Source organism: Schistocerca cancellata, chromosome 2 (genome assembly GCF_023864275.1).
Source record: "Schistocerca cancellata isolate TAMUIC-IGC-003103 chromosome 2, iqSchCanc2.1, whole genome shotgun sequence".
NCBI lineage: Eukaryota > Metazoa > Arthropoda > Insecta > Orthoptera > Acrididae > Schistocerca > Schistocerca cancellata.
In genome coordinates this window covers 653,011,306-653,034,120 of record NC_064627.1, presented here as the reverse complement: position 1 = coordinate 653,034,120, position 22,815 = coordinate 653,011,306, and the positions used below count along the sequence as shown (strand labels likewise).

The 22,815-nt window shown below is 39.8% G+C and overlaps 1 protein-coding gene across 2 annotated transcripts in view; it reads right to left on the bottom strand.

Moving 5' to 3' along the window:
- Nucleotides 1–22,815, bottom strand: part of LOC126162333 (activating signal cointegrator 1 complex subunit 1) — an 84,886-nt gene that overhangs the window by 17,110 nt on the left and 44,961 nt on the right. For both annotated transcript variants that reach the window (XM_049918764.1, XM_049918765.1), the window contains exon 5: nucleotides 6,500–6,660. In XM_049918764.1, coding sequence (XP_049774721.1) covers nucleotides 6,500–6,660 — 161 coding nt within the window. The remainder of the gene's footprint in view (nucleotides 1–6,499; nucleotides 6,661–22,815) is intronic.

Genomic DNA, 22,815 nt, shown 5'->3' with positions numbered 1-22,815 from the left:
TCTCAAACAGCATCACTACTACATGTACAGGCATCATGTAGTCATCTTTTGTAATCATCATTTGTTGAGTTTCATCTTAACATGCCGACTCTTGCATGCAAGACTTACCCGATGGGTACTTGCATTGCAAGAGTATGACTTCGAGCTCAGGCCTGTAAAGGGGAAAGGCAACATAGTGGCAGATATCTTAACGCATTAAGATTTGCCAACGTTCACAGAGTTGGTTGAGCAATCTTCTGAGTATAACATCCTTCTTGAAAGGATGCAGGAGGAGGAGGAGGAGGAGGAGGAGGAGGAGGAGAAGATTAGTGTTTAACGTCCCGTCGACAACGAGGTCATTAGAGACGGAGCGCAAGCTCGGGTAAGGGAAGGATGGGGAAGGAAATCGGCCGTGCCCTTTCAAAGGAACCATCCTGGCATTTGCCTGAAGCGATTTAGGGAAATCACGGAAAACCTAAATCAGGATGGCCGGAGACGGGATTGAACCGTTGTCCTCCCGAATGCGAGTCCAGGAAAGGATGCAGGAAGAAGACAACAGTACTTACACATGTGTCGGAATATCAGAGATTTACAGAGAGCTGACCCTTTATGGAGCAAAACAACTGTATCCTTTGCTGGATCAGAGGGTGACGAGCAAAATGATTATTACAAATTGTATGATGGCATTGTGTTCCTTAGGAATGCACCCGATAATGAATATTGCTGTGTGTATACCTGCTGAAAACTTAGAAAATGTAATCTGTTACACCTACCATTCATGGAGACATTTTGGCATAAGAAAATGCACTAAAAAATTGCCACTCATTGCTAGTATCCTAATTTAGCCAAAAAAGTGAAAAAGCTCATCAGACCATGCCCTACCTGTCAGAGAATTAAGCCCACAATGTTAGCACATACCGCAAGTTACACACAACAATACCTGCGAAATCTAAACAACTTATAGCTGTGGACATAACAGGACCACTACTGATAGCCTGAGGAAGGAACAGACACATTGTAGCCATGTACGATGTCTTCTCTAAAATGATAAAGCTTTATTCCACTAGAAATGCTACGTCACATGCTCTCATAAGAAAATCTGATAGTTATTACATTTGTCAAGTGGGAAAGCCTGCCATGATGCTGACGGATAACACACCATACTTCAAAAGCCATAAGTGGAAACAATTAAGACACAATCATGGAGTTAAAAATATATTAATTTCAGCCTTTAACCTTAAGGCTAATATGGTAGAAAGAAATTTTAGAGAATTTAACAGGTTCATACATACATACGCTCCTAAAAAACATATGAAGTCGACTCAGTACGTTCCAATATTTGAAAGTATCTATAATAATCTACCTCACGAGACTAATGGATTCACACTAGTGGAACTGATGTTGAATAAGGAGGAGCTCGATGAGTGGATTAGACCACTCCCAAGGATCAAAAGAAAGATAACCTTTGATAAAAATGTGACTAAAGCTCTGAGGACTTTGGAGGGAAAAGCCGAAGCCAGGAGGATAAGGCATACACGCTCAAGTAAGATTGTTCACATGTATCAAACAGGTGAACAGGTCTTACTGAGGGCCCATCCTAGAGCCTCTTGTGATAAAAAAGTTAACAGGAAGTGGCAGTTATTGTATAATGGTCCATATATAATAACAAACCTTCCATATGATGGATGCTATATCCGAGATGGATGGATGCTATATCCCAGCACATCCTAGGACCTAAAAGTAAGAGGACTCTATCCTCACCACAACATAAAAACAGTTATAAAAATGGAATAGATGTGGCTCTGAGCACTATGGGACTTAACATCTATGGTCATCAGTCCCCTATAACTTAGAACTACTTAAACCTAACGACATCACACAACACCCAGCCATCACGAGGCAGAGAAAATCCCTGACCCCGCCGGGAATCGAACCCGGGAACCCGGGCATGGGAAGCGAGAACGCTACCGCATGACCACGAGTTGCGGGCTGGAATAGATGTCAACTGTGTCATGAGTATTACAGAGAACATGATTCCCTCAAATTGTAAATAGTAGCATTGGTTAGTTATAAGATTTGTACTTACACTTATTTTTATCTTGTGCTCAATTTTGTATTTAGTCTGTAGTCAAAGTTACGTAGTCAAAGTTTTACGTAGGATTAACCTTTCTACTGAATTTTCCACGTTGTTCACAATTTCAATGGTTTCTAGCTAGGTTAGATTCATGTATATGTGTTTTCTGCCTTAGTAGTAAGTTTTATATCTTTCATTGTTTTCCTTTGTGTAAGTATCAATGTTTAGTTGTAGGTTATTGCCACACCTTAAAGACATTTTCGTGGCAGATTTCAAAACATTAAGCCACTAATGACAAACGGTGTCAGAGGCACCTTCAAATGAGAATTGATTTTAATTTTTGTGTAAAGAATTAGGCTGAGCTCTCAGTAAGGCAATAAACTTACCCCTGAGGCCACTAATTGTTCCTTTTGTCCATTACAGAATCAGGGCATTCTGGTCAGGTGTGGTTTTGCAGTTATCTACTGATCAGAAAAGTCCGTTTTAGATGGTCTATTCATTTCAATGCATAATTTAACTTCATTTTGTGGATGGGTGTTAACGTTTAGCTAAGGATTTTAGATGCACACATTTCTGATTAAGTTAGGAGTACACTGCAAGAATTGGTATGCATTACATGAACTGTAAATACTCTTTCATTCAAATATTAGATGAACTTTATTGATTTTACAGTGTCAATGGTGTACAAACTGTAAAGTGACTTTTGATGAACTAAATAAGTGATGACATTAGGAAGTGAAACTTACAAACTGGTGCGTGAACGATTAAGTGACAAGGATGATTTTTTCTGTTCTCACTTCTTCTTCTGCGATTTCTGATGTCATATCTTGAGTGTGCTGGGGGCCAGATGTGACTGCTCTAGTGTAATTTGGTAACTTCAAGCAATAGATAAAATTTTACCTAATTTTGTAATCTCTTATTGTAGTATTTGTTAACCCCACCAGCCTACACTTTAAGAAGTGTCTGTGAATATTTTAAATAATGCGCAAGAGATGCAGATGCTATTCATACTGTTGTCTACCATCTTAAGACCAACAACATTATTTCGCTATATTTCTGAACTGATTAATAATATTCAGCTCAGACTTGTTTAAATAAAATAATACTCCTTCAGAGTGGATAGGTATTTTGTTTCATTTCAAGGAATTTTACATAAAAACATTGTGCTTGTGTGTGCTGATAGAATCTGTGGCAAAGACTACGTTTCATCAATACTTAAAGCAAGCAAATATTTATTGAGAGAAGTTTCAAGTATTATGAGAGGGTACATACAATTGTTCATGCTAGGAAGTGACCCATGATAGTTGGATATTTTATTAGAGAACTATATTTGGATTTAATAAAAAGATAGTCCTGCGAGCTTACTAGCCAGAACTTACAGCTCTACCCACCAAAGACAGTTTAATACTGTGCAGTTGTAGTTTGTGTGTGTTCGCGCGTTCGCCTGGTGCAGGTCTTTCAATTTGACGCCACTTCGGCGACCTGCACGTCGATGGGGATGAAATGATGATGATTAGGACAACACAACACCCAGTCCCTGAGCGGAGAAAATTTCGGACCCAGCCGGGAATCGAACCCGGGCCCTTAGAATTGACAGTCTGTCACGCTGACCACTCAGCTACCGGGGCGGACATTGTGTGTGTAAGTGAGATTTATTTTCTGATAAGAACAGATGAACAATCAATAGAATCTTATCACATAAGAGAACTGCTATTAATATGTGCATACTGCTTCAATTTAAAGGGAGTTTCAGAGGTAAAACTAGCTACCTACATTTTAATACATTCAAGATCCTCAAAGATTGTTTTCAGTGTGCAGGGTTATTATAATTAAAGTTAAACTTTCAAAATGCTATAGAAATAACACCATGGGTCAGAATGACATCAAATTGTAACGGAATATTATCAGAGAAGGGGGAAAACGTACGGCAGAAGAAAAAAAATTGTGTGAAAATTAATCAATAGATGGCACTGTATGTGTCAGAATATGTAAATGGAAACACCTATCATGCGCATGGCCCATTGAAGTTGGTATAAATATGCCAGGTACACTGCTTTTCCTCCTTTTGCGTCTGTGACATTCACCATGACTGTCTCAATGCAGGATACCGCTCTGCTTGTAAAGCTGTAGTGGAAGAACGATGACTGTGAACACGTCGCTCTGCAGAAGGGTTGGAAAAAGGGCACTGGTCCAATGACTGCCATGGGTCTGGAGAAAATGACTTGGAAATTCGAAAAGACAGGTTCTTTTGGTGTGCAACCTGGTAGAGGGAGGAAACGAACTGATTTGACGTCAGTCCAAGCAGTGACCACAGTAATGCAGGAGGAGACAAGTGGTAGTGCGCAAACATGTAGTGCATGGAGAATTGCCCGAACACTGTACATACCCGTAAGCACAGTGCGTAAAATCCTATGAAACATCCTCCTTTGCTATCCATTCAAAATTACCCATGTTGACCTGCCAGCAAGAGGGACCTTTGCTTTAGATTTTCTTGCTCGCATGGAAGTGGACAATGATTGGCCGTGGAAGCCCACTTCTATACGACATGATATGTCAATACACAGAATTGTCGAATAAGGGCAACGGAAAACTCACACACAAATCAACCAGTACCATTTCATCCTGAAAAGGTCACTGTGTGGTGCAGGTTTACTGCATCATTTAACATGACAGGTGCTTCTTGTCCTGTTACCTGTACCACTGGTAAGTGCTATGAGTGACTTTTGCGCAACCACATCATTCCAGTTCTCCAACAGCATGGATGGGATCATTTTTAAGCAAGCTGGCACACTTCTGCACACTGCAAATCCGGTTAAGTGGCTGCTGAAGTGCCACTTTGGAAATGACAGAATTATCACCCACCATTTCCCTACAGACTGGCCATCGCGATCACCTGATCTTAATCTGTGTGACTTCTGGCTATGGGACTATCTGAAACATGTTGCGTTTAGTGTTCTGATTGCAAACTTAGCTGCATTTAAGGCATGCGTTGCGCAACACATTCTGAACGTGACCCTGAAAACACTTGTCAATTGTGGAACATGCTGTTTCTCAATTTCAACTTGTTGCAGAAAACAGTGGACAGCATACTGAACACGTTTTATGCCAGTCTCACGGAAATTAATAACCTGATTTGATTTTGATTCATGCTTTTTATGCAGTTTGTGGCCTCAGGAAAATTAAAAACTGATGTGAGTGATATTTTTTAATGCGGTTTTTGGCCTCAGGACAATTAAAAACTGATTTTTCTCATCCAATGTGATATGACCTTACTGTGGGGGATGGGCTTACGTAACTAACAGTATCACACCTGTATACCCATGCACACTGAGTAGTACAGTTTGTTTAATGTCAAACATACACCTCAGGCATTGTTGTGTGATTTGTTGTCATTTGTAGCTGACTACTATTAAATTAACATTACTTTGTTTTAACATTACTATTTAAATTATATGGAGCCCTTCTTTTTCAATCTTCAGCACTCATCTGAAAATAAGAACAATTCTTGTTCTTACATTCTTGTTCTTACTTATTCTTCCTTACCAGTACTTCCACCTTTTGGATTATTTGTAACATCTTGCACTTTCTATTCCAGACTTGAACTCTCCCTAGTTAACAATTTTCTCGGATATTGGCTTGTTTTCACTTTTCTCCTATTCTCCCTCCACTTTTGAAATCCAGTTTGACACTCACTTTGCAGCCTATTTCCTTCATGTAATTTTCATTTTCACTGATATCTCTCAAATTACTGCACCCATTTTTCACATAATCACTAGTCTCCAAATTAATGGTTTCACTGCATTCAACACAATGACAAATATGTCCTCTCCCCTGATCTCCTCTATATTTCTACACCTCTCCCCTCATGTTCTTCCATTAGTTACTAGTAATATTTGCTTCCAAAGCTGAAGATTCCTATTTATTTTATGCTGTTGAGTCCTGCTCCAATTTTTCCATTACCTGTTCAGCCTTTATAAGCTGTTAAATATGCAATACAGAGCCGTTCCACCAATTTTGAATTCCATGTTTACATTATCTGATCTGGTGGTCTCACTGTTGGTAGAAATAGTAGAAAGACATGCTTTTTACTGACAAGAAGCTCTTCATCCTTCAGAACAGACCAATGATATAAATTATTTATGAAATGGTTTTGACAATCCAAAACTAATAAAACACAAGGGGCAAAATCATAAACTGAATATTAAGAAAAGTTTAAAATTCATGTTATCTATTGTTGCATAAAATTCAGTGGCTTTAAATACATAAAACTGGTATGAGCAAGTGCAAGCAGGATTTTTCAACACTGGAAAAAAATCACAAATTAACAAAGTATCACATACTACATATAGCAGGGGAAGTACTTGTCTCTATGTTTGCTATCCTACTTATCACTTAGAAGAATTAAATAGCGGATAGTCAGTTAAATCATGTCACGGAACTACTCACTCTATAACAATGTCTTTGCATTCCTTTAGCACTTCACCAGCTTTTTTCCGTTCTTCATTATCTGCAAGAACTAATGTCCCTATAGTTAAATGTAGCTTCTCTGGTACTTGGAAAATTGATGCATCTATGCCGCGGTTTCTACAAGATTCCAAAACTTCTTCCTGCAACAGTAAAAAGTTATTTCATGCTGAACATCTTTCCCCATAAAAATATTGACCTCAAAAAGCAAGAAATGAACCTATAAGTAAACAAACAGATTTTATTTTCTGTGGTTATGCAGTTCTCTTTCTCTTCTTCTTCTTCTTCCCTAATCATTCTTCTCTGCTCATATTTACGTTATGTACACTTTTTTTCATCTTCCCTATCCTCATCCATAATTTTCCAATTTTTGTCTCCGTCCCTTCACTTTCCAGGTTTTCAAAATGCATTTGCCATTAATCATTGTGTTATTCTACCCTCCTGTAATCCCCTTTAACTGGATTAATGGCTGTCCATCTTGCCTAATTCTTGCTTGGGAATTTGCTCTATACCTATATAACCCTTCTGCCAGTGAAGACATCCTAGTTTACATACACTACGACTGTCAGGGTCTGTATTTGTTGATCTTCTACTATATGACAAGTTATAACCTGAATATTGTTTGCCAAAAAAGGAAAAGATTAACACAAGAAACTAGTACAAAAATTACTGAAAATAATAATATTGTGTCGTTGCTATCACACTCTCTGCACGTAAAATGTGATATGTACATGGCAATAAAATATTTATTACCACAAGTACCGAAACCCTGGACTAACTATTGTAAATTTATAATTTCATCAATATCATAGAATACTGTTTCATTTATTAATTTTCTACTCATTCTCCTTAAAAATAGTTGTATAAATTGTTTACATTCAGTTAAGGGAGAGGGGAAGTATAGGGAAAGCACTCGCCATATCATTTTAATGTAAACTCCATTTCACAATATTTGTAACGTCAGGAATTTATAGCCTGTAAATAAAATAGAACCAATAAAAGTTTTACACACAGTGAAGACTGTTATCAAAAAAGAAAGATACTTAGATCAAAAATATAGGGGGCAGTCAAATGAATGCGAGGCAGACGGAAAAATAGTAAGTAAACTGTTTATTATTTCAAAGTAATTGCCATAACTGTTAATCTATTTATTCCACTGTGAGACGAGATGGTCAGTGCCTTCATGGAAAAATGCTTGTGGTTGCCTATGGATCTATGATTGCACCCAGGTGTGCACTTCTTCATTTGAAGCTAATCATTGGCCACGAATGTCTATCTTCAGGGCTCCAAAATAATGGAAATCACTTGGGTAGCGATTGAGACTGTATGGAGGATGTGTAAGCGCTTCCCAGAAAAAAAGTGTCCATGTAGACACTTCACAAAAATTGAAGTGTACCATGAAGTCCAAATAGCCAGTAAAATTAACAGACTGCATCAGTCTGTTGCAGGATAGTGCCCACACACGTTGCCAACATTGTTCAGACTGTGCTGCTGAAGTTTCATGCTGGGAGCCCCTACACATCCACCATACAGAGTCAATCCCTCACCATGTGATTTTCATAGTTTTGGAGCCATGAAGAAAGATACTCGAGGCCTTTGATATGCTTTGAACAAAGAGTTACATGCTTGGGTACAATCATGGTTCCGTAGACAGTCACAACCATTTTTCCATGAAGGCACTGACCATCTTGTCTCTCAGGGGCATAAATGTGTGAGTGTCATTTCAAAAGTTCTGTACACTGTAAGATAGAAATAGGAAATAATTTATTTTACAAAATACCTTTACGGGCCTTCAATATAGGCCTATGATCTCCATTCTTGCTTATAACAGCTTTCCAACATTTTCATCGTTTAGGTAGCTGATTACTGAAGTTACCTTACTGGAAGCTTCATCAACTGTATAAACATGTCTTCCACAGAGTTGTCCCTTTAACTTGGGAAACAAATCGAAGTCTGCTGGCTCATATCAGGACTGTATGGTAGGTGGTGAAGTATCCCCACCCATATTTGTCTAGAGTTTCTCTCACTGGTAGAGCAATATGCAGTCTTGCACTACCATGCAAAATGAGGACATCAGCTGCAAGCATGTCAGGCCTTCTTTTACAAATTTTTGGGTGCAAAACAATTCACAGAAACAGCTTGGCATACACACCTGGCACACACTATTTGTAGCTATGACTCCATTCATGCCGTGTTTACAGCTATTGGCTATTTCTGCCAAGTGAATAAGATACAAGTATTGAGAATGTTTATTCATGAAAAAGACTTTGTCAAAGGTATATAACAACAGCATAGCAATTCAATTAGCACAGCTACAATCTTAAAGCTGAAATTCATTACAGTGAGTGTCACAATACACTTTTGTATTGTACATTAGATTGTTTGACAGCAAGTGAGACAGTTCTAGTTCAAAAAATTTCAGTGCCATGTATATATTAAACATTCTGAGAGCATTAACTTTATGTGAATTTCCAGATGTAAGTCAAATTTTGCTTTATTGTTGGTGTCACAAGGTGAATCTCTTTCCTGATAACACTTCATGTAATGTTGTTACTGGCAGAGATAAAATAAATATACATATTCAGAACTGCTAGTACCCTGAATGCTGGAAAGAAGAGGCCAACAGTGTTACGTATGACCAATCTTACATACTGTGTGTACAATATCGTATCGAATTTTTAGAATGTTAGTTACAAAACATAATGTCTCCATATTAATAAAATAGAAATACATACATACATAGAAAAGCATGAAATACATCATACAGAGATAATTGCTGTTACACCTCTCAATTTCCCCACTGAAACAGAGGACCAGTCACACCTTTCGGCAGATTTAATTAACATGTTCTCCTCAATTAAGTTTTAGTCAAAATGAATCGCAGAAATCTGTACTTTTCATTTCTATTTTCTTAAGTAAATAGAGCTCCTTGAAACAGTTCTTTGGATGGAAAATGATGATGATCGTGATCACCACCACCACCGCCACCAACATGACTACTATTACAAAAACAACAGCCCTAAAGTCACATAATAAAATCTGTAGAGCTTTATCTGTATATCAAAGGAGTTTACTGGCTGTAAACCAGAAGTGAAGACAGTTCTTTTCACAAAGCGCTACTGAGAAAATTTAGAGAACTCAAATTTGCAGCTGACTGCAGAACGATTCTACAGCTGTCAATGTGCATTTTGAGTACGGACCATGAAGACAAGATAAGAGAAATCAGGGCTCATATGGAGACACATAGATAGTTACTTTTCCCTTGCTCAATTTGTGAGTGGAAGAACAAAAGGAATGACTAGTATTGGTACAAGGTACCCTCTGCCGTACACTATACAGTGGCTTGCATAGCATGTATGTAGATGTAGATTTAACCACATGTACTGTATATTAAATATACTCCAAGCATTCATCCAAGTTCCTACACGTGGAAAGACTGAAAAAAGATGCCTAATGAAGAATGGCAGCTTCATGTTTTCAAAGTAGCTGTCAATCTGGGCAGACCAAAGACACAATATTGCAGATCAAAATGTCCTGTGCGCATGTATGTCACAATTGTTTGCTTTTTACTTGTAACTCATGACAATACACATTTCAAAGCACAGGTTGTTGGGTTTTTTGCTTGCAATCCTACAGTTGTTCCTCACAATACACAGCCAACAAAGAAGATAGGATCACCATTATGCCACAGAACTTACACTATAATAAAGGCAATGGTGGCAATAATAAATACTATCACCATTACGGATGAGGTCAGTCAGCTGGGTCAGTCAGCTGTGCCTCCTCACCCAGAAAGAGTGTGTTTAGTGCCAGGCAGTACCACCTCTGTGCAGAGCAATTGTTGTCACAGTCAGTCTCAGCCACAACAACAAGGTCTTTCCATCATTTCAGGTGGTCGGTGGACAGATTTCTGACCAACGGAAGTGACAAAAAGGCCATGCACATTCTGAACTTATTTGTTGTTCATCCTTGGTAGCGTGTGCTTTGTACCTATTTATAACACTGATCTGCCCTTCTGTCAATTTATGTGCTTTGCCAATAATGGCTGGACTGAATCACTGCTTTTCTTCATTTTTCTTATCTGCTGTAGCTTGTGTTGTATGACAAACCTGTAGGCCATATGTTTGTTTTTTGCAAGGCATGCCAAAAATTTAGAAATTCACTGGAATACATAAGCTGAACCAAAGAGAAAGTAAATTGAGATATATTTTTTTAATTGGATAAATATATATCATTTTGTAACATTACTACATGATGCTTTTAGGAGGATAGATATTAAAAAGAGCCACACAACAAGAATGCAAAATTTAGAGCTTCTAATTTTATTGTTCATAAATATATGAAAAGCTGGGAAGGGCAAGAAACACAAACATTTCAGACATGTCAGTCATATTTAAAGGAAGTCAAATCACATGATTAATGGACAAGATCTGAAGTTCTGGGGAATTAGTGAAACAATATCGAAGATTAAACAGTGAAAAACTCATGAACTGACAAGTTGGAAAAGACATAGAAAGTGGAAAACTGGCAAAGTAAAACCAGAGAAAGAAGAAGGAAAATCAGGACGAAGGGAGAGAAAGAAAGAAAGAAAAAAATTCAACTACCACATGATATCAGCACAAATTAAGGTGAGGTTGTGACAAAGGTGAATTAGATGTTGTAGGATGAGTTTGCATCCATGAATTTAGCACAATGCTGCCATGATAGTTAGCATTAAGCTCAAATAGCACAGTATGTAGCCCACCAAACTTTTATAATATGTATTGGCTGACACTTGTATACAAATCTACTCCAGGATATTACAATTAGGATGATCAATGCTGAACATATCAGTATCCTCACTAAAATATTTTGAGAATACTGTGGTTACAACATTTAAAATACTGTACTAAGAGGTAAAATCTGTTATTGAAATCTGGTTCATTTTATTCCATTCTCATTTATATACATTCATAAATTCAACAGAAGTGCAAAACAGATAATACTTGCTCATTTGTCACTGCATAAAATCCACTGCCCACATACAAGTCAATACAAGAATACTTTGTATTCTGCCTAATAACTTACAAAGAAGGTCAAACACAAAATGCTAAATCTCGACTACATTCACCTCATTGTCCTCTAAAATGCCTGCTTGAGAAGGAACTGTTCTGTTTAGTCTTTGGACTCTGTACGATTGTGCTTATGACAAAGCTCAGCTGTGTTGCTGCATTCTCCAGGCTGAATAAAATTGCAGTACTTTCACTAGACCTTGTTCAGTACTGCAACATACTGCAAGCAGCCTTATTTTACAAAATACTTACAGTATTTGCATTGTGGTTCCAGAAACATCTGCTCCTACAGGTACAAAGCTTCATTTTAGGAATGTTTGAGAAGAGACAAAATCATTCATCATATTACATAATGCACTTCAGTGACTCCACCTACCCCCTCCTCTAGAAGCTTAGCAGTGTCTAAATGCATAATGTTACCACACATTGTGATAGTTTTCCTGTTACGTAGTGTGGGCAGCATTTCCACTACAGTGAGGTAAACCTCTAGTTATTTTTAAATATATGGGTAGACAGCCTGCTGTCAAGTTGCTGTTATACTAGCAATGTACTTCCAAACAATTAAATCATTCAGGGTAAACAAAAGGCTGAAATCTTCTCAAAAGTACTTGCTTCATATTAAACGATTATTTTGACGTGTGTTCAGGAAGACTATTCTTCTGGGCTTCCTTTGTTTATTTTGTTGGGGTTGGGTTGTTTGTGGAAGGAGACCAGACAGTGAGGTCATCGGTCTCATCGGATTAGGGAAGGACGGGGAAGGAAGTTGGCCGTGCCCTTTGAAAGGAACCATCCCGGCATTCGCCTGGAGCAATTTAGGGAAATCACGGAAAACCTAAATCAGGATGGCCAGTGTCTAACCACTGTGCCACCTCGCTCGTGTTTATTTTGTGTTTCTCCTATACAGTGGTTAACTCAAACAGTCAATCACTCTGCTCTCACCAGCAATTAGGGAAATAAAACAGTCAATTGCATGGATTCCTGTGAAAGGGTCAGGATTAGAACTTACTGACACTAATTTCCACCAGTGAAATGGACCTGCCCAACTCTTGATCCTGGTGTCTGAGAATACAAGCTGGAGTATTTTCAGACAAGAGGGTTAGTGGGAAAGAACAAGGAGCTCCAACAAATAAATGAAACTGAACAGCTATTTATGATAAGAAACTACTATTGAATTCCATACGACATTAACATAACAACTATGTATGTTGTGCAATCCTGCATCTACCCTGTGCAAATCCCATGAGAAGCTAAGTCTCATACCAAAGGCAGAGTAACACAAGTCTAGTGTCTGAGGCAAACTGTTATCAGAATATCCAACAGCGATGGATACAATGCTTACAGAGGCTTGCATGGAGGTTGGATGTGGTGCTCCACTGCAGACTGTTACTAAAGGTCTCAGCATATGGACTACATTCCCAGATATATGAGTGGCTCAAAGGCAAGTCTTAGAAACCAGTACGTTGTCCTCGATGGCAGTGTTCATCAGAGATAATGGTTCTGTCAATAGTGCCTCAGGGAAGCGTGACAGGACCACTCTTATTTTCTATATATGTACATGATCTTAGGGACAGGGCAAGCAGCAATCTGTTGCTGTTTGCTGATGACACTGGTGTGCTGGAAGGTATCATCATTAAGTTACTGTAGGAGGATGCAAGATGACTTGCACAAAATTTGTAGTTGGTGGGATGAATGGTAGGTTGTTCTAAATGCAGAAAAAATGTAAATTAATGCAGATGAGAAGGAAAAGCAATCCCATAATGTTAGAATACAGCATCATTAGTGCGGTGCTTGATAAAGTCACAGCAATTAAATATCTAAGCGTAGTGATTTGAAATGAAATAAGCATGTAAGGGCAACAGTAGGAAAGGCGAATGGTCAACTTTGTTTTATTGAGAGAATTTTATGAAAGTGTAGCTCATCTATTGAGAAGACCACAAATAGCACACTAGTGCAATCCATTACTGAGTATGCTAGAGTATTTGGGAACTCCACCAGGACAGATTAAAGGAAGACACTGAAGCAATTCAGAGAGGAGCTAATAGATTTGTTATTGGTAATTTCGATCAACATGCATTACAGAGATGCTTCATAATCTCAACCAGTAATCCCTTGGAGGGGTTTCTTGAAACACTATTGAGAAAATCTTAGATCAAATTGAAACAGGCAATAGTGGATCCACAACTAATTATACTGAGATGGGGACCCAATAGTTGGAAATGTATATTTATTGTGTTATGAACATACACAGCATACACCACATAACAACAACGCAGCACATAGTAATTGTTCAAAGTGTGAGCACCAGTCTCAGTGCATGTCCTTCAATGGTGCATGCAGTTCTGCTGCACTCTGTAATGATCACAGGTGTCTGTGGTACACTAGAACAGGCAGCGGATGATAAACAGCATACACATCTGATGGCCACACCCCTGGCAGACATAATGTATGCAACTTACACTATGTGATCAAAAGTATGCGGACACCCCCAAAAACATATGTTTTTCATATTAGGTGCTTTGTGCTGCCACCTACTGCCAGGTATTCCATATAAGCAACCTCAGTAGTCATTAGATATTGTGAGAGAGCAGAAAGGGGCACTCCGTGGAACTCAGACTTCGAACGTGGTCAGGTGATGGGGTGTCACTTGTGTCATATGTGTGTACATGAGATTTCTACACTCCTAAACATCCCTAGATCCACTGTTTCTGATGTGATAGTGAAGTGGAAACATGAAGGGACACGTACAGCACAAAAGCGTACAGGGCGACTTCGTCTGTTGACTGACAGACACGATCGACAGTTGAAGGGGTCATAATGTGTAATAGGCAGACATCAATCCAGACCATTACACAGAAAGTCCAAACTGTATCAGGTCCATTGAAAGTACTATCACAGTTAGGCAGGAGGTGTGAAAACTTGGATTTCATGGCTGAGCAGCTACTCATAAGCCACAAATCACGCCGGTAAATGCCAAACGACGCCTTGCTTGGTGTAAGGAGTGTACACATTGGACAATTGAACAGTGGAAAACCGTTGTGTGGAGTGACAAATCACGCTACACAAAGTGGCGATCTGATGGCAGGGTGTGGGTATGGAGAATGTGCAGCGAATGTCATCTGCCAACAGTAAGATTCGGATGGGGTGGTGTTGTGGTGTGGTCATGTTTTCCATGGAGGGGGCTTGCACCCTTTGTTATTTTGCATGGCACTACCACAGCACAGGCCTACATTGATGTTTTAAGCACCTTCTTGCTTCCCACTGTTGAAGAGCAATTTGGGGATGGCGACTGCATCTTTCAACACAATCGAGCACCTGTTCATAATGCACGGCCTGTGGTGGAGTGGTTACATGACAATAACATCCCTGTAATGGACTGGCCTGCATAGAGTCCTGACTTGAATCTTACTGAAGACCTTTGGGGTGTTTTGGAATGCTGACTTCATGCCGGGCCTCACCGACCGACATCGATACCTCTCCTCTGTGCAAAATTCCGTGAAGAATGGGCTGCCATTCCCCAAGAAACCTTCCAGCACCAGATTGAACGTATGCTTGTGGGAGTGGAAGCTGTCATCAAGGCTAAGGGTGGGCCAACACCATATTGAATTCCAGCATTACCAATGGAGGGCGCCACGAACTTTGAAGTCATTTTCAGCCAGGTGTCCAGATACTTTTGATCACCTAGTGTTGCTCATAGCATGTGTGTCATGAGACAATTGCGGGCATCACACCGGTGTATTAACCTGTGCTGCACACACACACCACAATACTGGTGTCCTTTGACCACTGCAGTTTGTGACGTGTCCATGGTGAGGTGTGTTCCTGTGAACTGTGCATGATGAGTAGTCAAAGATGAAACGTTACTCATCATGAGATTTGGCAGACATGTATCTAATGTATGGTGTGGTGGGATGTTGTGCCTGTAAAGCAGCATGAATGAACCGAGGACGCTTTCTTAACAGGTGTCATCTTCACTGGAAGAAGTTTATCTCTGTTGATACCAACAAACAAGAGACAAGGTCATTCACTCCAAACAGAGCTGGCCACAGTTCCCACCCCAAGTCCGAATATCAAACTTTGAGGAGATGGCGTTGGATTGTGTGGCCAACCACCCAGCAATATGCACCCATGAACTTGCCCATGACAAACACATTTCAAAGGATACAGTGTGTAGAGTAGTGGCAGAACAGGTATTACACCACTATCATGAAGGAAAGGAATTCGTGCCGGGCCACTTCAAACCAGTCAGTAGACCAAAAAAAAAAAAAAAAAAAAAAAAAAAAAAAAAAAAAAATGAGATGTGCTGCCTCAATTCTTGGTATCCTGCCTCCCTGTTTTACTGGTCCATGGTACTTAGTGTTACTATGAGATGTGCTGCCTCAATTCTTGGAGACTGCACTCACTGTCATCTGTGAAAGGATGTGGTACCAACAGGATTGAGCACCAGACAACGTCGATGTTAATGTCTATAAGCACCTGAACAACATGTACTTCATCACTGGATTGGAAGAGGTGGCCCTGTCTCACGACCAGCATGATTTCCAGATCTCACACCTCTAGACTTCTTTCTCTGGGGTTATGTCAATACGTTGGTGTATGCAACTGTCACAAAAATGGATGAAAACCTGTTTGCTTACAACAGGCACCAGGAATCTTTGAGAGCATGCGGAAGAACTCCATGTGCCTTTGCCATGCATGCACTGAGACTGACAATCATAGCTTTGAACAGTTACTATGAGCTATCTTGTTGTTATGCAGAGTATGCTGTGTATCTCCACAAAACAATACATATGCATTTTTGACCATTGGTACCCGATCTCAATATAATCAGCTGTGGACCGACTACCACCTGTTCCAACTTGACTCAAAAGGTTTGAGACATCTTGTATACATGCACATTGTGGAATGTGACAAGCCTAGCAAAATATTCTCACTACTTCACATTATTCATTTGTGACACATATCCCTCCATAAGGGAAAATTTTGCAGTCTCTTCCCTGGTGACTGCAAAATTTTTTTCTGTCAATGCTGTGCTATTATGCGCCTCATGAGTTCTGCTTCTTTATCTACACTTTGCTTTTCTTAAATTTCTTGTTTTATAAGGTTGAAATGAAAACTGCAAACAGCTGTATGTAAGATCTTTTTTTGATACAATGACCGTTTTCATAGCTTAAAGCCTAATCTTCAGGTGGGTATCTGACTACAAAGGGAAATTCAGTTAAAAAAACAATGTTCTCTCCAGTCACTAATAATGGTAATAACAAATAGATATATAAATTTTGTCACATGGGACCCAAATTGGGGATGGATAGAAGAGCCAACATTCACTGTAAAAATAATAGTAATCCACCAAGTGAGCATACTGTCAAATTGTAAACAGGCTGAATGATGTCATCACCACCTCGTGGCAATTGAGCCAGAACCTACAATGTAATAAACCAATCATAAGACTTTTTTTGTTAGTATCTATTTGCTATTACTGTTATTAGTGCTTGAGAAATGCACTGTATTTTAACTGGTAATTCCATTTTGTATTCAGATACCCATCTGAAGATGATGCTTTAAACTATGAAACTGGTTGCAATCCCAAATAAAGGACCTTACATACAGCTGTTTGTCATTTTCATTAAACAAAATGTACATTCATAGCTGAACACAACACTGTTTGCACATGGTTGAATATTTTGTTTCATTAATCTATAATACAGATAGTTATCTTTATACATATTTAATTCAGCTTTTTCAATTAATCACAAATCTTGCAACATATATATTTACCCGTATACATAATTAATTGTATATCTTTCAACATACACAATTATTTAATTGTATAGATAAAAAATTTACTCACCAAGTGGCAGCAGAACACATGCTTACAAGACAATTGTAATTGGCAAGCTTTTGGAGCCAGTGGCTCCTTCAGGCAGAAGGGTTGAAGGAGAAGGAAGAGGGGTGAAGTAAAAGGACTGGGGAGGTCTAGGAAAAGGGGTAGATTCAGGAAAGCTACCCAGAACCATGGGTCAGGGAGACTTACCGTACGGGATGAGAAGATAAGACTGATTGTTGGGGACTGCATCGGACAAGATTTGAAAACCTGAGGGCTTTCTCCCAATTAAATTTCACATAGTCCTATTCTCAATCCCATGCCACTTTACTTGATTTTGATCTCATTCTCACCAAAGGTCAGCTACACACTTCCATCCACATTAAACCTACCAACAAACAACAGTACTTACATTCTGATCGTTCCCTTTGCATCTGAAGTAAACATATTTGTTCAGATGCAGACTCTTTACAGCAATATACCACCATTCTCACCTCAGACTTCAATGCACGTAATTATCCCACCAGCCTAGTTAAAAGGCAGATTTCCCTGCCATCACATCCAATCATGGAACTGCTGATCATTCCAAAAAACAACTTCGGAGCACACCATTGGTGACTCAGTATTACCCAGGTCGGGAACGTGTTAATCAGCTACTTTGACAGGGCCATGACGTCCTAAAATCATGCCCTGAAATAAGATCCATTCTGTCTGAAATTTTGCCCACCACACCTAGAATAGCTTTCCATCACCCTCTCAATCTCTGCAATATTCTTGTCAAGCCCTATGTCCCTTCTGCAACCATCTCCCTATCCTATGGCTCCTACCCCTGTGTCCATCCCCACCGCAAGACTTGCCCTATGCACCCTCCTACCATCACCTATAATAGCCCTGTAACTTGAAAAATGTATACTATCAAAAGGAGAGCCACCTGCAAAACAACATGTCATATGCCAGATGCTATGTAAACACTGTTTGACGTTCTACATCAGCATGACTAGCACCAAATTATCAATTAGGACAAATGGGCACAGGGAAAAGGTGTATACTGGCAGCTCGCAATATCCTATTGCAGAGCTTGCTCTACAACATGACATTTGTGACCTCAGTGCCTGTTTCACCACACAGGCCATCTGGATTCTTCCTACAGATGCCAGTTTCTCAGAACTCCACAGGTGGGAACTAACATTACAACATGTCATTGGTTCTCGCCACCCACCTGGTCTTAATTTACGTTAATTTCTTCTGTCTCAGCATTTCTTCACTGTATCTGCTCTTTTTTCACTCCATTTTAGTTTTCTACATCTTTCACCCCCCCATGAACCATGGACCTTGCCGCTGGTGGGGAGGCTTGCGTGCCTCAGCGATACAGATGGCCGTACCGTAGGTGCAACCACAACGGAGGGGTATCTGTTGAGAGGCCAGACAAACATGTGGTTCCTGAAGAGGGGCAGCAGCCTTTTCAGTAGTTGCAGGGGCAACAGTCTGGATGATTGACTGATCTGGCCTTGTAACATTAACCAAAACGGCCTTGCTGTGCTGGTACTGCGAACGGCTGAAAGCAAGGGGAAACTACAGCCGTAATTTTTCCCGAGGACATGCAGCTCTACTGTATGATTAAATGATGATGGCGTCCTCTTGGGTAAAATATTCCGGAGGTAAAATAGTCCCCCATTCGGATCTCCGGGCGGGGACTACTCAGGAGGACGTCGTTATCAGGAGAAAGAAAACTGGCGTCCTACGGATCGGAGCGTGGAATGTCAGATCCCTTAATCGGGCAGGTAGGTTAGAAAATTTAAAAAGGGAAATGGATAGGTTAAAGTTAGATATAGTGGGAATTAGTGAAGTTCGGTGGCAGGAGGAACAAGACTTTTGGTCAGGTGATTACAGGGTTATAAATACAAAATCAAATAGGGGTAATGCAGGAGTAGGTTTAATAATGAATAAAAAAATAGGAGTGCGGGTTAGCTACTACAAACAGCATAGTGAACGCATTATTGTAGCCAAGATAGACACAAAGCCCATGCCTACTACAATAGTACAAGTTTATATGCCAACTACCTCTGCAGACGATGAAGAAATAGATGAAATGTATGACGAGATAAAAGAAATTATTCAGGTAGTGAAAGGAGACGAAAATTTAATAGTCATGGGTGACTGGAATTCGTCAGTAGGAAAAGGGAGAGAAGGAAACATAGTAGGTGAATATGGATTGGGGGGAAGGAATGAAAGAGGAAGCCGCCTTGTAGAATTTTGCACAGAGCATAACTTAATCATAGCCAACACTTGGTTCAAGAATCATAAAAGAAGGTTGTATACCTGGAAGAATCCTGGAGATACTAGTAGGTATCAGATAGATTATATAATGGTAAGACAGAGATTTAGGAACCAGGTTTTAAATTGTAAGACATTTCCTGGGGCAGATGTGGATTCTGACCACAATCTATTGGTTATGAACTGCAGATTGAAACTGAAGAAACTGCAAAAAGGTGGGAATTTAGGGAGATGGGACCTGGATAAACTGAAAGAACCAGAGGTTGTAGAGAGTTTCAGGGAGAGCATAAGGGAACAATTGACAGGAATGGGGGAAAGAAATACAGTAGAAGAAGAATGGGTAGCTCTGAGGGATGAAGTAGTGAAGGCAGCAGAGGATCAAGTAGGTAAAAAGACGAGGGCTAATAGAAATCCTTGGGTAACAGAAGAAATACTGAATTTAATTGATGAAAGGAGAAAATACAAAAATGCAGTAAATGAAGCAGGCAAAAAGGAATACAGACGTCTCAAAAATGATATCGACAGGAAGTGCAAAATGGCTAAGCAGGGATGGCTAGAGGACAAATGTAAGGATGTAGAGGCTTGTCTCACTAGGGGTAAGATAGATACTGCCTACAGGAAAATTAAAGAGACCTTTGGAGAGAAGAGAACCACTTGTATGAATATCAAGAGCTCAGATGGCAACCCAGTTCTAAGCAAAGAAGGGAAGGCAGAAAGGTGGAAGGAGTATATAGAGGGTTTATACAAGGGCGATGTACTTGAGGACAATATTATGGAAATGGAAGAGGATGTAGATGAAGACGAAATGGGAGATAAGATACTGCGTGAAGAGTTTGACAGAGCACTGAAAGACCTGAGTCGAAACAAGGCCCCGGGAGTAGACAACATTCCATTTGAACTACTGATGGCCTCGGGAGAGCCATTCATGACAAAACTCTACCATCTGGTGAGGACGATGTATGAGACAGGCGAAATACCCTCAGACTTCAAGAAGAATATAATAATTCCAATCCCAAAGAAAGCAGGTGTTGACAGATGTGAAAATTACCGAACTATCAGTTTAATAAGTCACAGCTGCAAAATACTAACGCGAATTCTTTACAGACGAATGGAAAAACTGGTAGAAGCCGACCTCGGGGAAGATCAGTTTGGATTCCGTAGAAATGTTGGAACACGTGAGGCAATACTGACCTTACGGCTTATCTTAGAAGAAAGATTAAGAAAAGGCAAACCTACGTTTCTAGCATTTGTAGACTTAGAGAAAGCTTTTGACAATGTTGACTGGAATACTCTCTTTCAAATTCTGAAGGTGGCAGGGGTAAAATACAGGGAGCGAAAGGCTATTTACAGTTTGTACAGAAACCAGATGGCAGTTATAAGAGTCGAGGGGCATGAAAGGGAAGCAGTGGTTGGGAAAGGAGTAAGACAGGGTTGTAGCCTCTCCCCAATGTTATTCAATCTGTATATTGAGCAAGCAGTAAAGGAAACAAAAGAAAAATTCGGAGTAGGTATTAAAATTCATGGAGAAGAAGTAAAAACTTTGAGGTTCGCCGATGACATTGTAATTCTGTCAGAGACAGCAAAGGACTTGGAAGAGCAGTTGAACGGAATGGACAGTGTCTTGAAAGGAGGATATAAGATGAACATCAACAAAAGCAAAACGAGGATAATGGAATGTAGTCAAATTAAGTCGGGTGATGCTGAGGGAATTAGATTAGGAAATGAGAAACTTAAAGTAGTAAAGGAGTTTTGCTATTTAGGGAGTAAAATAACCGATGATGGTCGAAGTAGAGAGGATATAAAATGTAGACTGGCAATGGCAAGGAAAGCGTTTCTCAAGAAGAGGAATTTGTTAACATCGAGTATAGATCTAAGTGTCAGGAAGTTGTTTCTGAAAGTATTTGTATGGAGTGTAGCCATGTATGGAAGTGAAACATGGACGATAACTAGTTTGGACAAGAAGAGAATAGAAGCTTTCGAAATGTGGTGCTACAGAAGAATGCTGAAGATAAGGTGGGTAGATCACGTAACTAATGAGGAGGTATTGAATAGGATTGGGGAGAAGAGAAGTTTGTGGCACAACTTGACTAGAAGAAGGGATCAGTTGGTAGGACATGTTTTGAGGCATCAAGGGATCACAAATTTAGCATTGGAGGGCAGTGTGGAGGGTAAAAATCGTAGAGGGAGACCAAGAGATGAATACACTAAGCAGATTCAGAAGGATGTAGGTTGCAGTAGATACTGGGAGATGAAGAAGCTAGCACAGGATAGAGTAGCATGGAGAGCTGCATCAAACCAGTCTCAGGACTGAAGACCACAACAACAACAACAACAACATCTTTCACTGTCTTTCCCGTCTATTTTTCACTGCCCCCTCCCACCTCTGTTACGTACAATGCACTTAGCTTTTCGCTCTTACTAACTCATGTATGATGTTTAAGCAGTAATCTCTGTCTGCATAATTCCACCTTTAAGCTCTCAGGTCGTCAAATCTCGTCTGCTGCAGTCCCCAGCAAATAGTCTTTCCTTTTCATCCTGTACAGTAACTCTCTCCTGACTCGCAATTCTGGCTGACTTTCCCAAAATCTACCCCTTTTCCTAGACCTCTCCAGTCCTTTTCCTTCACCCCTCTTCCTTCCCCTTCAATCCTTCTACCTTTACAAGGAGCCACTGGCTCCGAAAGCTCACCAATTACAATAGTTTTTTGTGTGTGTGTTCTGCCGCCGCTTGGTGAGTAGATATTTTTATCTATCCAATTAAATAATTGTGACAATAATCAATTGTTTTTGTTGTTATATTTCAATATACACTATGTAATCAAAAGTATCTGGTCACCCCCAAAAACATACATTTTTCATATTAGGTGCATTGTACTGTCACCCACTGTCAGGTACTCCATATCAGCGACCTCAGTAGTCATTAGACATTGCGAAAGAGCAGAATGGGGTGCTCCGCGGAACTCAGAGAATCCGAACGTGATCAGGTGATTGGGTGTCCTTGTTATACATCTGTACGTGAGATTTCCACACTCTTAAACATCCCTAGGTCCACTGTTTCTGATGTGATAGTGAAGTGGAAACCTGAAGGGACACAAGCATCATAAAAGCGTACAGGCGACCTCATCTGTTGACTGACACAGACCGCTGACTGTT